Source organism: Typopeltis vanoorti, chromosome 25 (assembly GCF_054136105.1).
Source record: "Typopeltis vanoorti isolate ZY-2024b chromosome 25, IOZ_Tvanoo_1.0, whole genome shotgun sequence".
NCBI classification, from domain to species: domain Eukaryota; kingdom Metazoa; phylum Arthropoda; class Arachnida; order Uropygi; family Thelyphonidae; genus Typopeltis; species Typopeltis vanoorti.
This window is the reverse complement of record NC_143573.1, coordinates 70237933-70260745: the sequence shown is the minus strand read 5'-3', so window position 1 is coordinate 70260745 and position 22813 is coordinate 70237933. Positions and strand designations below refer to the sequence as shown.

Genomic DNA, 22813 nt, shown 5'->3' with positions numbered 1-22813 from the left:
GGTAACTTACTCACTGTCTTCCCTCTCAGAGCCTTTTGCTGTACAACTTCAAGCATTCTCAAATGTGTAGAAAGGCTTATGTGTTCATCGTACATGTTGTTTAATTTTGACAGTATATATCAGAAAACAGAATTATAAGTAAATAATTATTTATTGACTTATTGCTGATATTTCGCTGGTGTTATAACCAGCATCTTCAGAGCACAAAAACACAGTTTGTAACAGTATGCGAGACTACAACAACATGGTGTAACAAAGGGACTAGTTTACAAAAAATTGTAGCAACAACACAAAGACTAAAGTCCTAATTAGGCGCCCTCTATATTAAAAAAAAAAAAGAGAGAGAAAAAGCAGGTACTAGTTATGTCTTAAGATGAGTGTCTCCTAAATCTTAGGCGAATTTATACAGCCATATTTGTTGAGATTCGGAGTATGTTTCAAGGCTTCTAAGAACAATCTCTCTGACTTGTAAAAGCTTCTGTGCATTACTTTTGTTTTCTTCCAGTTCATCCTGTGTTCAGGGGTATCCAAAGCATGGTCTATGGCAAGTTGGGCCTAGCAGATTAATTAACAAATTCATTTTCAGTATATTGCAATATATTTATTTTTTACTTCATATTTACTCCTGTCACTTGTTCATTCTAGTCTATGAAATTAATGATTTCATCATGTAGTGCTTGCAATTATGTGATCATTTATAATATTATGACTTACTACAATAACTTTATCTTTTTAGATGTTGATGTATAACAAGCATTAGTTATAATGATATTTTTAGAATGTCGTGAAGTCTCATTATAATAGACTTCTATTGTACACATAAAATTTTAACTATTCAATCATTAATAATATGTTTTAACATTATATATTGATTGAATGTATTATTTACTTTTTAGACACCCCTGATGAATGGCTTCCAGAAAACATTGCTACACTTTTGTTTCTTTGTGGAGATTTAATAGCAGTTATGTTTATGGGGAATAAGTTGTTGAATGGAAAAGTAATAGAACTTGCCACTTTAGTGATAAATTTATCACTAGTAAGTAGAAAAACAATAGTTTATAAATACTTAAAAGAGGAGCAGTTTTGTTTTCTCTCCTTAAAATATTTCCATATTTTAAAAATAAACGTTAGTTCATGAATTGTGAACATATTTTATTTAAAATAAAGTAAATGCAGATGAAGTTAAGTGAAATACAGTAACAAAGAAACAAAGTGCTTGCTCTTAAATGGAATTCGTGATATTTTTCTTGCAGCCTTTCAAGGAGATCTAAGTAACTTCTGACTTTTGCTACTGACAGGTGATAGAGAATATGGAGATGATGGTTCATTTAGTCTACAAGACTCTTGGATATGATACCTTTGTCACTCGTCTTTGTGACTTAAGTGCTGATGGTGATACTGTGACATCAGTGTCATGGTCAGAAAGGTATCATATCCAAGAGTCTTGTAGACTAAATGAACCATCATCTCCATATTCTCTATCACCTGTCAGTAGCAAAAGTCAGAAGTTACTTAGATCTCCTCGAAAGGCTGCAAGAAAAATAACACGAATTCCATTTAAGAGCTTGCTCTTTCATAAGTTGAATGAGTACAAAAGTTGTAAAATTTGATATGAATTCTACAAAGAAAATAAGCCGAAAGGCTATTTTACCGGCGAATTTGTTAATTAAGAGGGAGATGTTAAATCCCGTTTTATTTTATAGCCGAGTATGAAACTCAGGTCGAAATTCATCGACATCCGTAGAGTTTCAATGATGAAAAAAACTATCGGCGGAACCAAGTGTAAATGATCACTTAGATAGTGTAAATGACCACTTAGTTCCGCTGATAGTTTTTTTCGGCATTGAAACTCTACGGATGTCGATGGATTTCAACCCGAGTTTCATACCCGGCTATAAAATAAAACGGGATTTAACATCTCCCTCTTAATTGATATGAATTCATTTTATTCCCCCCTCTCTCTCTCTCTCTCTCTCTTTCTACACTTTAAAAACCTTCCAGTTTTCATTCGGTTTTCTGAGAATGTATATGTCTCAACCATACTGCCTCCTCTTCTCAGCTCATTTGTCTTTCTCTCTCTCTCTCTCTCTAGGCTGTAGGATCTCACTTTACATTTACATAATACTGATATCACTTTAGCTATTTGCCTCTCAAACTTTTCCAGAACCATCTCATCATCATCATCATCATCAAATTCCTGCCATGTACCCTCAAGGGGTGTACAGGATATGACAGTACTACATGAAAAATTTACATCATTACTAACTTCCTATCTACAATTTTCCTCCAAATCAGCCTGTTACTTGTCAAGACTCCAACATTATCAGATCTTATATTTCTATCGTCTAAGGCACTTTGTACCGTATCAATCCACCTATATCTTGGTCTTCCTCTGGGTCGTTTTCCTGCCAACCTGGCAGAGAACACTTGTTTTGCTAATCTTTCCTCTCCCATTCTATTTAAGTGACCATACCACCTGAGATTAGCTCTGCTTATGCATTCCTGGATGCTGACAATGTCAAGTTCTTTATTAATATCCTCATTTTTAATATGATATTGCCATTGATGCCATTTGTTCACGCCTCTAATCTTTCTCAGGACTCTCATATCTGCGGTCACTAAGAGTCTTTGGTCAAGCGTTTTACTTCTGACCCAGCTCTCAGATCCATAAGTTAAAACTGGTTTGAACACCGTCTTGTATACAGCTAATTTAGTGTTCCGACTAATTTCTCTTTTATTCCATATGAATTTATTCAATTGACTTCCCACCATACCAGCTTTGCTGATTCTGTTGTCTATTTCTATATTTAATTTACCATCTTCAGTAAAAATCGTGCCTAAGTAGCTGAAATGTTTCACTTGTTCGTGAAACTTGTTGACATTTTCAATGATTCTACCTATTTTCATTGTCTTTGTCTTTTTATTGCTGACTTTCATACCATGTCTATTACAACAGCTATTCAATTTAGTCAGAGAATCTTGCAGACTTGTAGCAGATTTATTTAGAAGTATAACATCGTACGCATAAAGCAAAGAGCTGACATTAACATCTCCAATTCTGATATCATGCTTAATACCACTTCATAATGTGATCCATAAATATAATGAATAACAGAGGGGATAATGTATATCTTTGTCTCACACCAGATTTAACATTAAACCATCTTCCTGTACTTCCTTCAATTCTAACTGCTAACTTACAACTCAAATAAAGACTAAGTATTGCTTGATATAATGCCCCATTGACACCATATAACTGCAGCATATTGAATAGCTTCTCTCTTGGCACCTTGTCATATGCCTTTTCCAAATCGACAAAACTTAAATACAGATCTCTGTTATATTCCCATGCTTTCTCAACTATTTGTCATAGAGTGAAGATCTGATCCTGACAGTCTCTATTTGGCCTGAATCCAGCTTGTTCTTCACCAAGCTTTTCTTCACACAATTCTTCTCAACCGTTTCTCAAGTATACTTACATAGATCTTGCCAGGAACACTCAGTAGGGAAATACCTCTGTAATTCTCACATTCAGTTTTATTTCCCTTTTTATATATGGGTACTATGAGAGCTCTACTCCAATCATTGGGAATTCGTCCCTCTGTCCAGGCTTTCTGAACTATGCAGTGCAGCCACTGTAAGACTTTTATACCACCATACGTCAGCATTTCTGGTCGAATATCATCTACTCCTGCTGCCTTTCCACATTTCAAGCCTTTGATGGCTTTTTCTACTTCAAGTATGGATATGTATTCCTGACTGCATGCCTGGTCAGTGTTTTTTACCACTGTGCTGTCATCACTGCTTGTTTCATTTAGCAGTTTTTCAAAGTAATTACTCCATACTTCAAGGATATCTTTTTTTCTCCTGTTTTCATGTCACCTTTATCATCTCTAACTCCTTTTACAGCACTCTTTCCTCCATTCCTAAGCTTCTTCAACAACTTCCAGAATATTTTGCCACCTTCTTGATATTTATTTTCTATATTCTTGCCAAAGTCCTCCCATGACTTTTGTTTAGCTAGTTTTACACACTGTTTAGCTTTCTTACATTTGTCTCTGTATTCTGTAAGAGTAAAAGCTGACTTATTTGCCAGTAACTTTTGATATGCTTTCTTCTTTTCCTTCACTGCCTCTTTAACTTCCTGTGTCCACCAGGGAGTTCTGATTTTTTTATCCATGCACACAACCTACCACATGCCTCTCTGGCAGAATCAATCAATGTTTTCTTCAGAGTTTGCCACTGAATCTCCAAGGTTTGATTCTTGTTCTCAAACTCTTTCATTTTCTTTTCAATAATCTTTCTGTATTTTAGTTTACAGTTCACATCTGAGAGCTGCTCAGCTGCTCCAGAACCATCTTGAAATCCATTACTATATCTGTACAACATCCCAGTAGCACATTTTGTCAGAATACTGTTACATTTGCTCTTCAGTATTTGGAAGAACTTGATTGAAAATCCAGGATGTGAGGAACCCCTACAAGTTCTTTTCAGCTAAGGGTGAAGTCAACCAATCCCACAGAGACCTACTAAGGGCTTTTTTCTTGTAAAACAGGCAGTTGGCCTGAAACTAGAACATGTAAAATCATATCAGACTAGCCTCAATTAATATTTAACCACTTTGGCCTAACTAATGGGTATTCATAGTAGTTTAAATGGAATATCATACCGAACACAACATAGCAATTTATCTTCAGACAAAAGAAGAAGGTGATTTTACATAACTGTATGGACTGAATACAGAAATTGCATCTACTGTATATTGTTTCATCAGTTTTATATTGAGTCAGTTCAAAGCTGGCACTCCAGAACATATAAATATACAGGGATTATGTCATTGCATCATATGACCTGTGTATAAGCCAGTGATGCAGCTTCATTCATATGCACTGCCATTAAGAACTAGAGCAAACAGATGTAGCAACTACTTGGAGTGCGATATATGGCTTTGTCCTGTGTGATTTAGCAATTAACATGAAGCAATTAATGCATTTAAATTGATGTTTGGAGCATTGTGGTTTATTTATGGGCTCATTTTTTGTTACACAAAAAGAAATACTGCAATTTTAATTGCCATCTGAGTTATATCGTGTCTTGTTAGTTTACGAACAATGTGGACCGATTTTGCTATTGTGAAATAGCATTACAACCTTCAAATAAGCACTCATTCCTCTGATCAAGAAGAGAACTGAATGTATAGCTGAACTTCTGATAGAAAAAGCATATGAATTATACTTTAAATTATAGTTTAAGATCAGATGTAGATTTGAACTCATATGTTGCAGCAGGCACACAAAATATTTAGAGGATAGTTAAAAGGTACATATTCAATGCCATTTGTTATCCTCAGGTATGAGAGGAACCTAGAGACCATGAAAGTGATTGCTACTTTTGTTTAACAAGCATCTCGAATATTTTCTGCAAAGTCATAATAATAAACAAAATACCTAACTTGATGGATGTTTAAAGCGCAGCATCATTTTATAATCTAGATCTAGATTTTCAGCTATAGGTTATGTAAGATTATTTCTCAGTCTTGTGAGAAATCTAATTCTTATCTAAATGCAGGTTAAAATAATGAGCAGAATTTGGATTTTTTTCCCTGTGATTGGCAAATGACCTTCTGCTTTGCAGTGATGTTGGAGGATTCATGGAAATGATGAGAAGAAAAACTCCCAGTATATGGCATTTGTTTATAGATGCATCAGTGTTTACTCTGAGAGTCAAGTTTCTACACTCTAAAATAAATATTCCTCTGTTTCCAGTAGCATATGGCTTTCCTTCTTTATATTAACTATAATGAATACAGGTGGAGTCCACGTGGTTAGCCTAGTGGCTTTGCGCTTCGCAACCATATGACTGGGGAAGGAGAGTCCCAGGCTCGATTCCCGTCGAAGACGTGAGAAATTTGAGGATCTTCCTCAGTCATAGCCAAGTTAGTCAGTCTTGGGTGCGGGCAATAAGGTTTTTTCCACCAGTTTATCTGGCATTTTTCATCCTGCAAGCAGGCAAACTGGCCACGTGAACATATGCTACTACAGCCAAAAATATATCCTCCCCAGCGGCAGGCTAGGCGATAGGTCAGTTGGGAGTGGTACTAACAAGAAGTCGCATCTAAGTAATATGCGGACCCTGCATAGGAAGCGGGAATATCGCATAGTGAAAGAAGAATGAATACAGGTGGAAGTGATAGCACTTTTAACATATATACCAGTAGTGTTCAATAAAATATTGGTGCTTCTTTTACAGCAATATTTTTAATGTTGCTGTAAAAAAGCAGTGTTTAAAGCATTCAAAGCTGTTACAATTTTTAGGATCTGTTAAATGTACAATTACCAAGATCTTATAGAAGATATACTACAAGCATAGATTTCCATACATTCCACTTTTCCATACATTCCTTGTATGGAAGAAGTCGTGCTCAGGCAAGTAGAACTTCAGCATACTTACTCATTTTTGCTGGATCTTGATCAAAGAAACTGCTGACATCAGCTATTAGGGAAAGACTTTTTTTTTAAACTTTAAGGAAATCTATATACTCTTGTGCTATAGGTTTATATGAAATGCAGTTAATATTTCATGTAATATAAAAATTGAAATACTATGAAATTATTTCACATTATTTCAGTTTAGATTCCTGAAAAACTGGAGAGTAGAGCCATTTCTCGTTTGAAATAATTCAGCATATGAAAATACAATATGACCTACTTTTGCTTCAAAGCAAAATAAAATTTTTAGTTTGTTGTTGAGTGTAATCGTCCCATGAAGGTGGACCATAAAATATTCAGTGTCAGTACATTCATCATCTCTCAAGCAATACAAGGTTAGATTAGGTCTTCATGCACCCAATATACTCAACTACATACCATAAAAAGTTCTTCTCACATTCTTAAACATCTTTCCGGATTGATCCATTGTCCTTGTCTCTTGACATATGCTTGCGAAAATCTCCCCGGTATCTATTTGGCAAGTACTTCTCAACAGCTTTTATATGGCGGGTGTCATTTTAATGCAGCAAAATGTAAGGTCTTGAGGTTTGGGAAACATGATGGGACACTGCATACTCTTTGGGAGGAGTTATACTGGAGGAAGTAGGGGAGACAAGAGATTTGGGCTTGATGTTTGATAGAAACCTGAAATTCAGGGGACATATTGCAAAGGTGGTGAAGGTAACACAGAGGATTGCTGCAATAATGAGAAGGACACTGACCTGCAGAGATAAAACAGTTATCATTCTGTTGTATAAGACCCTGATCAGACCACACTTGGACTATTGTTAACTATCATTGTATAGTCCTGAAACCAAAGATGGTTTCAGGACTGTACAATGATAGTTATGAGGATCAGCTGAGGGAATATGGACTGCAGAGTTTGGTGGATAGAAGAAGGAAATGTGATATGATTGAGACTTTTAAACTGTTGAGAGGTGGTTACAGGGTTGACACTGGGGAGTTCTTTCGCTTGGTTGAACAGTGAGAAGGAATTATGACAAGAGGCCATCCCTGGAAGTTACGAAAGGAAACTGTGAGCAAGAGGGTGAGGAGTGGTTTCTTTGCATGGAGGGTGGTTGAACCATGGAATGCATTGCCTGATGGAGTGGTGAGAGCGAGAATGGTCAGTGAGTTTAAGGAGTGGTATGATAGACTTTGTGTTTCTTTGGGGGGGAGCCTCCCCTCGATGAATCTTGACAGACTTTATGTTCTTAGGAGGGGCCTCCCACAATGAGTCTTTTGACTCCATGGAGGCCTGAATAATAATAATAATTATTATTATTATTCAAATGACTTAGTAAAATCCTTAAATATGGTATATGCCTTCTCTCCATCAACTGTTCTCATTATTTGATTATAAAATGTGACCAAATTAGTAAAATAAGACTGCATGGAGGCCTGAATAATAATAATAATTATTATTATTATTCAAATGACTTAGTAAAATCCTTAAATATGGTATATGCCTTCTGTCCATCAACTGTTCTCATTATTTGATTATAAAATGTGACCAAATTAGTAAAATAAGACTGCACTTTAACAAATTTATGCTGGTCTCTTTCACCAGTACTTGTATGCAGTAGCACCAACATAACTTTTTCTTCTTGGGAATGCCCTCTTTCTGAACAAACAAGTTAATGGCTCATTCCCATGCTCTCCCTCTCCAACTGGGAGGGAGTGGGAGGTATCACATCTCATTCAGTGACATTCTTTGATGTTATGACCAAATCCAGAACTCTTGATTCTAATGTTCCCCTACCATAACACATGCTGCCTCAGATAATTTTACCTCTAGAATTGCAGAAATACAGTTTTATTATTATGAGTATATTATTCTTTCCAGTTTATATTGCCATGAAATTTTCCATAATAATTATCTAATTTGCATAAACATCTCATACTCATATTTCTACTTATCAGTGTTCTTCTTACTGCTGTTTTCTATTATTCTCACCAGTGAAAAGCTCAAAATCCTGCTCTGGAAATGTGATTTTCAGAGGCTTGTAGAAATAAACACAAGAGGTGGTATGGGTAGGGCTGGTTATAGAACCAAAAATGAATTACTGTGCTTATTTATGAATGCAAAAGTATCAGAAATATATTAGATGAAATTGTTGTACTAATTTAGTGTTTTTACCTGAAAATTGTTGGAATAAATGAAATGTGGTTCGATGAGTATGATATCCTGGGCAGAAGGGGGGGGATGGGGGAAGGGGGGAGGTGATGATACAGGAGAAATATTTCTGCATAAGGTGGTGATGCTAGGGGGAAATAGTGGCAGTTTTTTTGAGGCAGCATGGTGTGAGATAGAAGTCGAAATGAGATATTTAGTTGGATGTTCCTCTGTAGGTCAGGGAATGCAGAAGGTAGAGGTAAAAAAAAAAGTATATAGGCAAATTGACTTCATGAATTGATGGGGGGATCATTGTTTATTCATTTCCCTTATTCCTAGATGCTGTCTTTTCATTGAATGAAGAGATCGGATTTAGGATTTCCATGAAGAGATAGGAAAATAAATTTCTTGAGAGACACATACAAAAATTAAATCCTCTGATCATATCATCAGAAGATGGAGTGTCAAATCTTCCATTCAGCATGAGTGGTCAAGAGGTGTAGCTTGCTACATGAAGACTGATATGAGAAAAGGATGTATATAGAATTATAAGACTAGTGATTATGGAAAGCTTAGTATGCAACTTGGAGTTGTAACATAGAATAATGAGAAGTTAAGCAGAAAGGAGATCCATTCCGCATGAGCACCGATCAAGTACTATTTAACAGCAGCAGCATCTGAATGTTTTTTATAGGCTAAATAAGAAGTTTGAAATGGATGAAAGAGTGTAAAATGTAAGAGATTAATTATACAGTCCTCCATAGCACTGTTGGAAGAAAAACAAGACATACTCTTTCACTGGAAAAGACATGAATTCAATTCTCAAAAGATTAGAAGAATCTTTATATGGACTGTTCAAATGAAGGTAAGTTAGCCAAGCTTGTGCAGCAGTAGTGGGGTTTTCCTCAGAGAAACTCAGGTTATTCATCCCACAAATTAGGGAGTATGAGTGAGAGGTATGGGGGTGCTAGAAGAGGAGAGAATGGAAACAGCAGAAGAGAGGGAATGAGAGAGAGGTATGGGAATGCTAGCAGACGAGAGGATGGAAACAGTAGGAGAGACGGAATGAGAGAGAGATATGGAAGTGCTAGAAGAGGAGAGAATGGAAACAGTAGGAGAGATGGAATGAGAGAGCGGTATGGGAATGCTAGAGGACGAGAGGATGGAAACAGTAGGAGAGACAGAATGAGAGAGATGTATGGGAGTGCTAGAAGAGGAGAGAATGGAAACAGTAGGAGAGAGAGGTATGGGAATGCTAGAAGAGAGAATAGCAGTAGAGGAGAGGGAATGAGAGAGACCTATGTGAATGAAAGAAGAGGAGAGAATGGAAACAATAGGAGAGAGGGAATGGTAAGAGGTATAATGTATGGCAATTCAATGATCTGTGGTGTTCAAGATAGGATACGTGAGGAGTGTTTCCCAGGAGGAAAAATAGAAAGGGTGGCTATGGCAATTAAGAGAGGTGAAAGGGAGGATGAGATGATTGTGATGGTAGGAACAAATGACTTGAGTGGTAATGTAAGTCGGGCAGCGAGAGATATGAGATTTTTGCTTGAGACTGTACGGAAGAAGACAGAGAGAAGAAAAATAGTGTGCGTGTTGCCTAGGTATGATAATGATGAGCTGAGCAGAAGAGCGGTGATATTGAATGGCATAATAGCGAGAATGTGTGACAAGAGAGGACTGGTATATGTGGATGCTTGGAGTGTGTTTGAGGAAAGAGAGGAATTGTATGCGAGAGACCGTTTACATTTGAATGAGGAAAGAAGTAGGCATCTGGAGAGATTGCTGTTCTGAACGAGTCAGTGTGTCCCAGGGAGGATGATAGCAGGGGTGGCCTCTTGTGGGAATGGATACTTGGGAGAAGGGAGACAATGTCAGGTAACACTGAGCCCAGTGAAGTCTAGAAGGGATAATGCTGGGTATAGAAACAATGGCATTTGTATGCTTTATACTAATGCCAGCAGTATCCGGAATAAGGGAGAGGAACTGGTGGCGCAGATAGCATCAGCCTGGCCAAACATTATTGCGATCACTGAGACGTGGTTGACAGAAGGGGATATAACAACAGGAATAGAAGTTGCTGGGTATAGCATTTTTCATCAGGATAGGAGAGGAAGGCATGGTGGTGGGGTACTGCTTATGATAAGTGATGACCTATGTCCTCTAAGAGTGGAGGCTTTGGAAGGAAGTGAGACAAATGATTTTGAGAGCGTATGGTGTGAGGTAGAGGTAGGCAAGATAGGATATTTAGTGGGATGTTGCTACAGACCCAGGAGCACAGAGGATGGGGACCAGGAGATGTTTAGACAGCTAAGTTTGGCAAGTGCAAGAAGAATGATTGTTATGGGAGATTTTAACTACAGTAGTTTAAATTGGAGAGAGGAAGATGCATGTAGCAATAGGGGAATGGAATTTCTAGAATTCTTGAGGGACAAATGTCTTAGGCAACATGTAATAGACGGAACAAGAGGTTCAAGAATTTTGGATTTGGTTATAGCATCAGAAGAGTTGATAATAACTGAGATGACATCTCTCCCACCAGTTTTTTTTTTTTTTCGTTAGAAGGCGCCAAAAATAGGACTTTAGATCTTTTGTCTTTTGCAATTATATTGTCTCACTCAATCACTGTTGCGTTTACTTGTGTGTTGTGCTCTGATGATGCTGAGTTGAAAATCAGCGAAATATAAGCGTTAATAAAACATCTTTGTGGAAAAAAAAGTGTTTCTGGTGTTGTTAATACCGTGAAAAATAAGTCCTGTTTGATTTATTATCCTGACAATTCCTTCTTCTTTCCAATTCCTTGATCATCTCTGCACTTCTTACATTAATCCCTTGGAGATTATTATGCTGTGCCACAACTTCAAGCTGCCTCAACATGTTATAATCACCTGCTCTGTAGTTTTACACATATCTCTTTTTTAGCTGAAAACTTCGTGTCTGACAAATCTACAAGTCCAAGCTGCATGATCTCTCCTCAGTGGGAGGCAATGTGGATCTGGCTATCTTTGTTTTAATTCCATATGGTTCATATATTGATTTGATAATGTTAATTTCATATGTTTCATTTTGATTTCATATTTTTATCACTTTAAGCAACTGAAAAATTTAGTGATTTAAATAAAAATTATTTTGCTTTCAGATATGTACAAAATACAGCTTTAGCATGAAATGGTTAATTCAGATAATAGAATGCGTTTGTCGCATTACAGAAAATATATCAGACCGCAGGCGGTTTATAGAAATGATTCCTACAGTTTTTCAGCATACCATTACAAGTCTTAGAGAAGCTACTGATGCTGGTAAGTAAATTTTCAAACTTAAAACATTTATTTATATATACTGCAGTTCTTTGGATTGTTTATTGATACAAGTTATTCTGAATGATAGTGAAGTCTTAGAATCCATATCAAATGGAAAGAAAACAAAGTTCTTGTTATGTTAACAACTTTCTATATAAAGGAGCATTCGAATGCTTGTGGGGCTAGGCTAAATGACATCCAGTACTGATATAAGATATGCCAACTTTGGTGGAATGTAAACCTATAGATTGCTACGAAAGGCATATCACAAGGAGCTCGAGGCCAAAACTCTACTAGCCTGTTACTTAGCCTACACTGCTTGCAAAAGCTCAAAAAAAAAAAAAAAAAGATAAATAAAATAATAATAATAATAATAATAATAATACTTAAATTAAAATTAAAAAAATTAATTTAGCAAGTACAAATCTGATCTGATTTTAAATGGGCTCCATGTGGAAAATTTGTCTTCTTTTCAAATATCTGGTTCCTTTCCATGACCACTGAGCATAAATTCTGCACTTTATCTCTCTCTCTCTCTCTCTCTCATGTATGCACACACACACACACACACACACACACACACACACACACACACACACACACACACACACACACACACACACACACACACACACACACATCCAGTAGTACCATCTTTACATCTCCCAAAGATGCTGGCCTGGTTGGATGAGTGGATAGCATATCCACTCTCCACTCAAAAGGCTGTGGGTTCAAATCCCTCCATGGGCATGAATGTTTGTGATTGTCTGTGAAAATAGTGGTGGTGGTCGGTGGTAGATAGCATTGGTGTAGATGATGAAGGTGGTTGTGGCTAGTGGAGTGGTGGAGACGGAGTTGTAGAGTAGGTGCCCTCCCTCGATGAGTGAGTCTTTGAATTCCCTGGAGGTGTTATGTAATAATAATATAAGGCCAACCTCCTGGCAGGATTTTTCTTCTACAGCTATTGCCAATTATGTCTCAAAATATCAAGAATAGCTAATTCCATGCCTCCTCTAGTCTTTTATTAGAAAGAAATCAGAAGAATACTGAACTGTTTCAATAAAACAAGTCTGCTGGTCCTGATGGTATCCACTCCCTCAGCTCTTATAGTGCTTAATCATTTAAAGCTTCAAGATCTTTCATAAACAAATGCTTTCAGCTCTGATTTCCTTTCCATTCTTTATTATGGCAAGGTTAACTTTATGAACTTTGTCAAAATACAGTTCTGTTTTATTTCTTTTAGATTCCAAAAAAAAAATTAAATATAGGCTTTGTAATGTAGGTCAGTCATCAAAATGTTCATCCATTTCTCTCATTTAAGTTCTCTCAGAAATGGATCAACATTTTGATGACTGACAATATTGGATGACAAACTTGGATGATGAACATCCAACTTCTTCACCACCTGAGAGACTATTAGCTAATTTATGATCAGAAATATTTGGATTCTGCTGTCAATCCACCCAGATGATCTCCCACCCATGGGAACAAGCCATAGAAAGGTTTGAAGAAATTCATAGTCACTCATAATATTTTCAAAGTATTTCATTCACCCTAACTTAGGTTACTTGTCAAACTACCATTTTATGGTCTATCTTCTAACTTTTAGAATTACGTCACTGTTTACCTCTCTTGTTATTCACTATGCTAGATCACAGCAGGACTCCACAATTTTGCCCATACACTTCCAATTATACATAATGATCTTCTCTACTTATTCTCAAATCCCATCTATGGTTCTGCTAATTCTATTTCTCTTCTTCATTTGACAATGATTGTAGTCAATCATTCAAAGCTTCAAAATCTTTCATAACCCAATGCTTTTAACTCTAATCTTCTTGCTATTCTTCAATAGAGCAAGGATAACCTTGTGAACTATAGTATAAACAAAATGCTGTTCTGTCCTACTTCCCACAAGAAAGATCTCACGTTATTTCTCCTTACCTTTGATAACACTCAGTTCTCCAAACATGATCAGGTTTCTCTTCTTGGGGTTACTTACACCTCTAAGACATAAATATGTTACAGCAGTAATCTCTTCAGCTTCCTAAAAACGTAAGTGACTTTCCATAGAAGACACTTCTTTCTTCTCACCTATACAACTACTAACACTATATAAATTCCTAATCTACCAAATCTTAGAGTACTAAACCACATTTGAGTGGTGCACCAAAAAACTCTCTATGAATACCTGATGTGTTCCAGAAAACAGAAGTCTGATTAAATGAGGATCCTCTCTCCTACAGATTCACTCCAATCATTCTCTCATAGCTGTTTGTGCCTTATGTTTATGGGTATTTTCATGGACAATGTTCCACTGAAATGCCACCATCATTCCTCCACTTTCTTCTAAAACCATAAAGAACGTGAGAAGTTGTTAATAAAATCTTAAAGATACTAAGAATTTTTTTATACTTGATTTTAATCCTTTTTCCAAGGAAGCAAAACAAAGTTGTGCGCATGAAATATATTCACGTCTGAGCTACTTGTATATAGAAGCTAATGACTTCATATTACTTGCCTTGGTATGTATCTCATAATGTAAAGCACACTCCTTTTTGGACATATATGGGAAGGATCACTACCCAGACCAGTTTTGACCATTATTGAGGTCTCATCAGTGGGAGCCAGACACAGACCCAGGTCTTGGTCTTGCATTGCATCATACACGTCCAAAAGGGAATGTGCTTTGCATTATGGGATACATACTAAGGCAAGTGATGTGAAGTCATTAGCCTCTATATAGAAGTAGCTCAGACGTGAATATATTTCATGCGCACAACTTTGTTTTGCTTCCTTGGAAAAAGGATTAAAATCAAGTATAAAATTTCTTGGTATCTTTAACATATAATCAAGCCAAGGTAAAAAAAATTCTATAAATAAAATCTATTTATTGTCAAACCTACCAAACCAACTTCTCTTCCTCTTTTCTCATGCCATTTAATTTTGTTGTTAGAATACACTCCATGCTGTCTTTTTCCCAAGTGTACAATCTCCAGCAGTTCAAGAATCTACCAACATGTTACAGGTTTTTTGAAACAGAATCCTTTCCTTTAGTGTTACAGCGTGATCAGCATTCATTTTACACAAACTATGGACTCTACAACCGTGTTATAAATAACTATTTTACTTTCCCGACAAATCGACCTTCATATTAAGGTCATCATCTGGAGTATACACATATATATATATATATATACATACACAGAGACAAACTAAATTACATTTCACATAGTATTCTGAAGAGACAATGATTTGATCAACGGTTATCTTACTGGCCTGACCTCTAGTGAAAATAAAATAAATTAACTACATCAAAGCTATATTCTACTTAAGACAACATCAGAGAAACATTCTTTCATACAGATAGTTTTGTTATAGTGAAAATGATGTCCTAATTTAACATGACAATTGTTATGTTAGATTTAGGATCCTGGATTATCTATGGTCCTATTTAAAATGAACTCTTAGGGAGAAAGGTTAAGTGGGTAGAATATGTGCCTTCCATATGCTTAGGATTGATAAGAATCTCACAGGCATCCTTAAATTTACGTTCATACCATGTTTTGGTGTGATGTAACAGGTGCTTTTCCAGTCAGTTCTATGTAAAGTGTTCAGGGCATGATCAGAAAGACCAGCTTGATCATAGTTATTATATTTAATGTGTCGTTTATGTTAGATAGGAATTGTGCATCCTGTTTCCCCTATATAGGGCAAATTACAGGTGTAGTGAATACGGTATACTCCAGGGTGGGCCAGTGGAGGGAGTGGATGAGTGTCAACTCATCCAAGGATCCACTCCCTCCACTGGCCCACCCTAAGTATACCGTATTGTTATATCCCCGTTTTGTGGGGATGGCTGTCTATTCTTTAATTGCCTTTTACTTTACCTTAACTTTTAACATTAAGTTTTTTATCTCTTATTCTCAGATTTCGGTTGCCGACAAATTTGTATAGATTAAAGACTGCGCCAGCCAGCAACTAAATTCTGATGCACTATCCAAAATACTTAAAGAAAATTGTAGGGATCAAGATATATGCAGTCGTGGTCCTTATTCTCATATCACTATTGGTTTCCCCTTTAAATGCATGGTACGAAATTTTTTTTCCAAACGGTAATTCAAATCTGCAGAAGATATGACAAACTCAATTGATTATGTAAAAAGAAACACATTTATTATTTCACAAAGACAAGTATACATGTTATTTAAATTCTTAACCTTAAAAGAGTCTGGGTTCCCCTTACTTAATTAAACACATTTAAACTTCTGCGCTATGATCTCTTACTGGGCATAAATTCCTCACTTCTGTACATATATCTATCCTCAGACTCTCACAATTAAGTTACCTGATAATATCATACATGAAACATTACATATAAACACTAGACAATTCAATAAATCTGACATGTAATTCTCTAGGACAATAGTACTTATTTCTACTTAATTCTCTCCCCCAAAATATCTGTTAACACTTAACTACTTTCTGATCATATGACATTACTTTTCTTAAATCACTTAAACAGTCTGGAGCTCGGCCTCCTGTTTCGGCTGGAGCCTAATATGTTTTCTTCTTAACAGTAGACACAAGTGTCCAAATTGCAGACTGTTCTTGTGGCACAACACGTAAATGGCGTGTGTTCTTAACTTCTGTTTCTTTACTCCACGGATACTTTAATCCTACATTAATATAAGAAAATCTTCGCTTACCGTTCTTGCTTTGACTAGGTATTTTGATCTGTTCACTGTACCTCCTCTGATGGCGGGCTTTGTTCCCTTGTTCCTTTGTTCTATACGAACCGAAAACACTCATGCAGAGATCTGTACGCTGACATGGATTTCATCAGCGACTCTTTCTCCTTATGTGTTGAACACATTGTAGTTGCAGCTTAGACCGATGTAACATGCATAGCAAGGGGAGATTCTTGCTACACGTGGCGGCAAGCTCTACATAGCTCTCCTATGGGAAACTAGGTGCCGACGAACCTCGGAGACGAGACACAAGCGATAAGAGATTGGAGATAAGAGATAAGAGAGCGATTCGAACTCCCGCCGAAACTTTTATACTCCGGAACAGCTCCCTCGTCGGTGTCGTCACGCATACGGCAGCAGCCGATTGGACGCCGTGGCTACGAACTGTCTTTACATGCCTTAAACTTGTACTTAGCTTATACATATTTATTTGTTAATACTACATGACTTTCTACTTTAATTCATTCACAATTACTATCTCAATAAACATATGGGCTATCTTAACAATGTTTGGAATTTATACATCTGAATATTTACATTTTCTTGGGACATTATTCAGTACATTTCCCATCCGGAGGCATAAGCATGTCCTTATCCCTTCCTTCTGAGGTAACGTAACGTTGGGTGGGAAAAAGGGATGACTCATCACTTTTTCTGACACAACAGTATTCATTGCACCTGTAATTGTTTCTTTATTAATATTTCTGACTTCTGAAAAAAATTCTTTCAAGGAGTAAGCTGATAGCTAGAACCGAAAAAAATTTTCTGAGAAATTATACTTCACAATAAATTTAATCACTAGCCTTGGAAATCCTTCTATTTGAACGCAAGATAAAGGGATGCTTTTCTAATCAGTCGCATTTGTTATGGTGCACGTAACAAGAATTTTTCTGCTTTGGCCAGTGGAATTCCAAATGATTTGGCCAAAGCTGAATATCAGAAAAACACACCACAGCAAATTTTTGGAACATCCCTATTCCTTTTTTCCTTTTACCTGCATTAATCCACTTATATCTTGGCCTTTCTCTGTGTCTTTTATCTAGCATCCTGGCACGAAATCCCTGTTTTGCTAACATTTTCCTTTCCAATTTTATTTAAGCTATACCTAACAATATCAAGTTCTTTTCCCATATCTTCATTTATAATAAGATTTTAGTATTGATATCATCTGCTTGATCCCCTAATTTTTCTCAGAATTCTCATATCTGTGGTCTTGTATACAGCTAGTGGAATGTTTTTGCTAATTTCTTTCTTATTCCATATAAATTTATTCATTCGATCCCTCTACCATACCAGCTTTGTTTATTCTGTTGACTTTTATCATATTTATTTAATCTGCTGCTTTTGCTTAATATTGTGCATAAATAGCTCAAATGTTTTACTCATTCTATAGATTCCCCAGTCAGGATGCAGGAGATGTTTTCATTGGTTCTGCCTATTTTATTATTATCATTATTATTGCACCCTCCATGGAGTAGGTAGACATCATGGGAGGTTCATTCAACTGACCTATTTATCATACCGAATCTTAAAATCCTTAACACTCCTTACATCAACAACAAATTCTGGTAAATGGAAGGCATTCATAATGTTAGTGAATGCCTTTCTTTCACTAACAATTCTCCATGTAAAAATTTTACTAAAAAAGTTTCATAGTCTTTGTCTTTTTATCGCTGATTTTCATACCAAATTTGTTACAACAATTATTCAATTTAATTAATCCTACAGATTTGTACTGCATTTATTTAAAATAATATAACATCATCTGTGAAAATTAAAGAGCTGAAATTAACATCTCCAATTTTGATATCAGGTTTAATACCACCTTCCTTCATAGTGTCATCATATGGATGATAAATAACAGTGGAGGCAGTGTGCACTTTCTCTGTGTCTTTCTCTCATCTTATATCTGATTTTACATCAAACCATCTTCGTTCAATTCTAATTATCATTATTATTATTATTAACATCTGACACCTCCATGGAGTCACAGACTCATTGTGGAAAGTACACACTATTGCACACACAATGCTCATCCAGCTGTGTTTTAAAATGATTCATTGTGTCTTGCATTCACAACACACTCAGGCAATGCATTCCACTCACCAACCACTCTCCATGCAAAGAACCTTCTCCTCACTCCCCTGTTCACACACTCTTTATACAGTTTCCAGCAATGGCCTCTTGTTCTACCTCCCCCTCTTCCATTCTATGAAAAATCTCCTCCATGTCAATCTGATAACAATTCCTGACTAGCTTATATGTCTCAATCAAACCCCCTCCTCTTCCTCATATTCACGAGGCACTACAAATTACATTCTATCAATCTATCCTCATACTCCACATTCCAAAGACCACAGACCACATTTGTGAATCTTCTCTGGACTCTTTCCAACCTGTCCTTGTCACCATGAAAACCTGGTGACCAAATATATGCACAATAATCCATATGAGGACTAATCAAGGTCTAACACAATGACATCATACCCTCTCTGTTTCTGCATGCCAGGGTCCTCTGCATCATTGCACCATTATCCCATGTGACGTCTTCACAACTTGTGCAATGTGGCCACTGAATTTCAGGTTCTTGTCCACCATCACTCCTAGATCTCTCATCTCCTCTACTTCCTTTAAAGTTTTCCCTCCAAGTGTATACTTTGCATCCCATTATTGCTTAACAAATCTCAAAACCTTACACTTTGCAACATTGAACTGGGAGTTCTAGTTATCTGCCCATTCATGGAATCTATCCAAGTCCTCTTGGATAGATTCCAAGATTCCTAACATTTGCTTGACTTTGCATTGCTCTCCCACAGTTTTGCATCATCTGCAAACAGCTGCATATCACTAGTTAAACACATCCCAAGACCTGCACATTTTAGCATTCAGGCATGTCAATTATTAATATATCCATATGGTTCATATAGTGATTTCTGACTTACAATCTTTTTGACCTACAACAGGATCAATGGAATGTAACCCTGTTCGAAATCAAGGACTGACTAATATTTTTTTCCTACCTATACCATCACTGGCCATGGTGAGTTGCCCTACCATCCAACAATTGTTGTTCCTGTCATCATTCCACAAGAAATTTCAGCTTACTACTTTTGAGATTATCTCTATAGTAACATCTCTCTCTCTCTCTCTCTCTCTCACATGCACACACTTTTTTCCACATCTGTTTCACCTCTCCTTTTCACATAACAAAACTTGTTCTTTCAACCCCACTTCCAGAATGATGTTTTACAGACTCATCACATTCTCTCCCCACCCCTCACATTGACACCTAATAGTAGAATCTGCTTCTAGACATCTTAGCTATCATATTATTCATTTTCATCTTCCTTCTCCTTAGTTCTCTCTACCATTTTTCACTACTTTACCTCAATTTTCCTATCATTCTCCTTTGTCTTTCAGTTTCCCCATTTTCATACTCCACAGATTACAGTGGAGTATCATGATGTAAAATGAAGTAAAATATGAATTATAGTAAACAGCATGATAAAACAGCACAGATCTTGTTGTATAAAAGTAATAACCTGATCACATATTGCTTGCCACTAGATAGCGCTGCGTGATGAAACAACACTAGTCTTCTCCTTCTTAAAACCTGATATAATTTGAGTTTGACAATGTTTATCATCCAGTATTTTCTTAATTCAGTCTTCATATAATATATATAAAGAAAATTATATTTTGTTGTTTCAAACTTTCAACTGTCTATCCATATTACATCACTTTATTTTAAATTCTAATTATCTTTAGATAATGAAAGGGAAATCACCTTGGATCTTCTTGTGGAAAGTCAGAATGGTTTCATGTCAGTTATAATCAAAAGGGCTTTTAGTCAGTGGTTAGGTGGCTGTCAGCAGTATCAAGAAAGTCATATTAGGCTGTAAAAAAATAAGACAATGTGATATGCATTTAATTATTTATAAAAATATATGTACAGAAGAAAACAATATTTATGGAATTTTATATATATGATATTTATTTAATAATTTAAGAGTCCTCTGCATATATATATATATCAAAAGATGTATATATACAACATATATAAATAAAGCTTTTTTTTTTTTTAACTTTTTCATTGATTTTCTAAATGATTAAACTCTGAAAGGATAAATAGGAGAGATGAGAGAGTTTGGGTTTGTAAGAAATAAGGCATACTTATGAATTATGAGATATCATTGAATGTAAGTGGTAGCAGGCAAAAGATCGTGGATGTAACTATGGGAGTAAGTGGAGTTGATGGTACGAGTGAGTGTTTGAGCAGTAACAGTAAGACAGTGGGCAAAAGCGGGAATGAGTTAGTGATGTTGATTAGTAAGACGGCATGTGTAGATGGCGGCGAGTTAGTGGTGGTGGTAAGAGAGCTAGTGGTGAGTTAGCAGCAGTGAGTGGTAAGATAGGACATGCAAGGTAGTGAAAATGCAATTTCCGTAAATGGCACTGAAAAACTAATTGAAAATATGAAAGACAGATTTGGTAAAGATAAGGCAAGAGATTAAACTTATGACGAATGACGTGAGGAGAATTATGGATTTGCATGGGAATATGAGGAAGAATGGGATGGAAGATTTGAAAGAAATATCAAATGATTTCAGAGTGGCAATGTATGGAGATTTGAAATGTTTAGACAAATTGGTCTGACTAATAAGAAAAGGGTGATCATTATGGGCAATTTCAATTATGGTAATATAGACTGGAATGAAGAGACAGCATCAGGAACCAAAGAGAATGAGTTCCTTGAGTTTTTAAGGGATAACTACCTTAAGCATTATGTAACAGGCCATACACACACCATACATCAAGGGTTTGGATTTGATTATCTTATCAGAAGATATTGTTGTAAATGGGGTTGGATATTAGATTAGTGCATTGGATTGGAGACTGGCTATCTGATAGGTATCAACAAGTTGTGTATGGGGGTGCAATATCCAGGAAAAGGAAAGTCACTAGTGGAGTGCCTCAGGGATCTGTTTTAGGGCCATTACTATTTAACTTGTATATTAATGATATTGGCAAAGATTTGGATGGAGATATTCAGTTGTTTGCAGATGATGCAAAGTTGGGACGAACCATAAAGAGTAGTGAAGATGTTGTGGCCTTGCAAGAAGACTTGAATAAATTGAGTGATTGGGCAAGCAAATGGGGATGTGAGTTCAATGTTGCAAAATGTAAGGTTTTAAAATTTGGAAAACAAAGATGGGATGCAGAATTTACGCTTGGTGAGAATATATTGTTGGAAGTAGAGGAAATAAGAGATCTGGGAGTGATAGTGGATAAGGATCTAAAATTTAGGGGACACATCGCCAAAATTGTGAAGACAACACAAAGACTTCTGGGAATGATGAGGAGGACACTGACATGTAGAAGTAGGGAGATTCTTGTTCCATTGTATAAGGCTTTGATTAGGCCACACATGGACTATTGTGCCCAGATTTGGTCACCTGGTTTTCAGAAGGATGAAGAGATGTTGGAAAGGGTCCAAAGGCGACTGACTAAGGTAGTTTCTGACCTCTGGAATGTCGAGTATGAGGAAAGATTGAAAAGATGTAATTTGCAGAGTCTAGTGGAGAGAAGGAAGAGGGGAGATATGATAGAGACCTACAAGTTGGTAAGGGGTTGTTATAGGATCAATGGTGGAGAAGTTCTACAGAGAATAGTGGGAGATCAGGGGAGAACCAGAGGTCATGCCTGGAAACTGTATAAAGAGGGTGTGAGTAGGGGAGTGAGAGGCAGGTTTTTTTCGTGCAGAGTTGTGAATGATTGGAATGCCTTGCCTGAGAGTGTGGTGTCTGCAAGGAGTTTGAATGTGTTTAAGACCCGGTATGATGAGATGTGTGTGAGATAAAAGGACCTCCTAGATGAGTCTTTGACTCCATGAGGTCTTGTTTAATAATAATAATAATAATAAATGAAGTGTCACATCTTTCTCCAGTTTCGGAAAGTGACAATGAAGTGATCGCTTGGGTAGTGGCTAGCCTTATTAGGACTTTTGTGAGAAAGAGTTATATGTGAAACTACAGCATGGCACACACACACACACACACACACACACACACACACACACAAAAAAAAAAACAGTACTGAATAACTACAATACATGTTATGGAGTAAATGGGTTTATTAACAAAGAAATATATG

General features: G+C 36.5%; 1 protein-coding gene across 1 annotated transcript in view; it reads left to right on the top strand.

Moving 5' to 3' along the window:
- Positions 1-20562, top strand: part of LOC150092832 (F-box only protein 47-like) — a 188610-nt gene extending 168048 nt beyond the window's left edge. Inside the window, exons 8-10 of the mRNA XM_090414293.1 lie at positions 897-1039; positions 11750-11909; positions 20429-20562. Coding sequence (XP_090270419.1) covers positions 897-1039; positions 11750-11909; positions 20429-20562 — 437 coding nt within the window. The remainder of the gene's footprint in view (positions 1-896; positions 1040-11749; positions 11910-20428) is intronic.
- The last annotated feature ends 2251 nt before the right edge of the window (positions 20563-22813 follow it).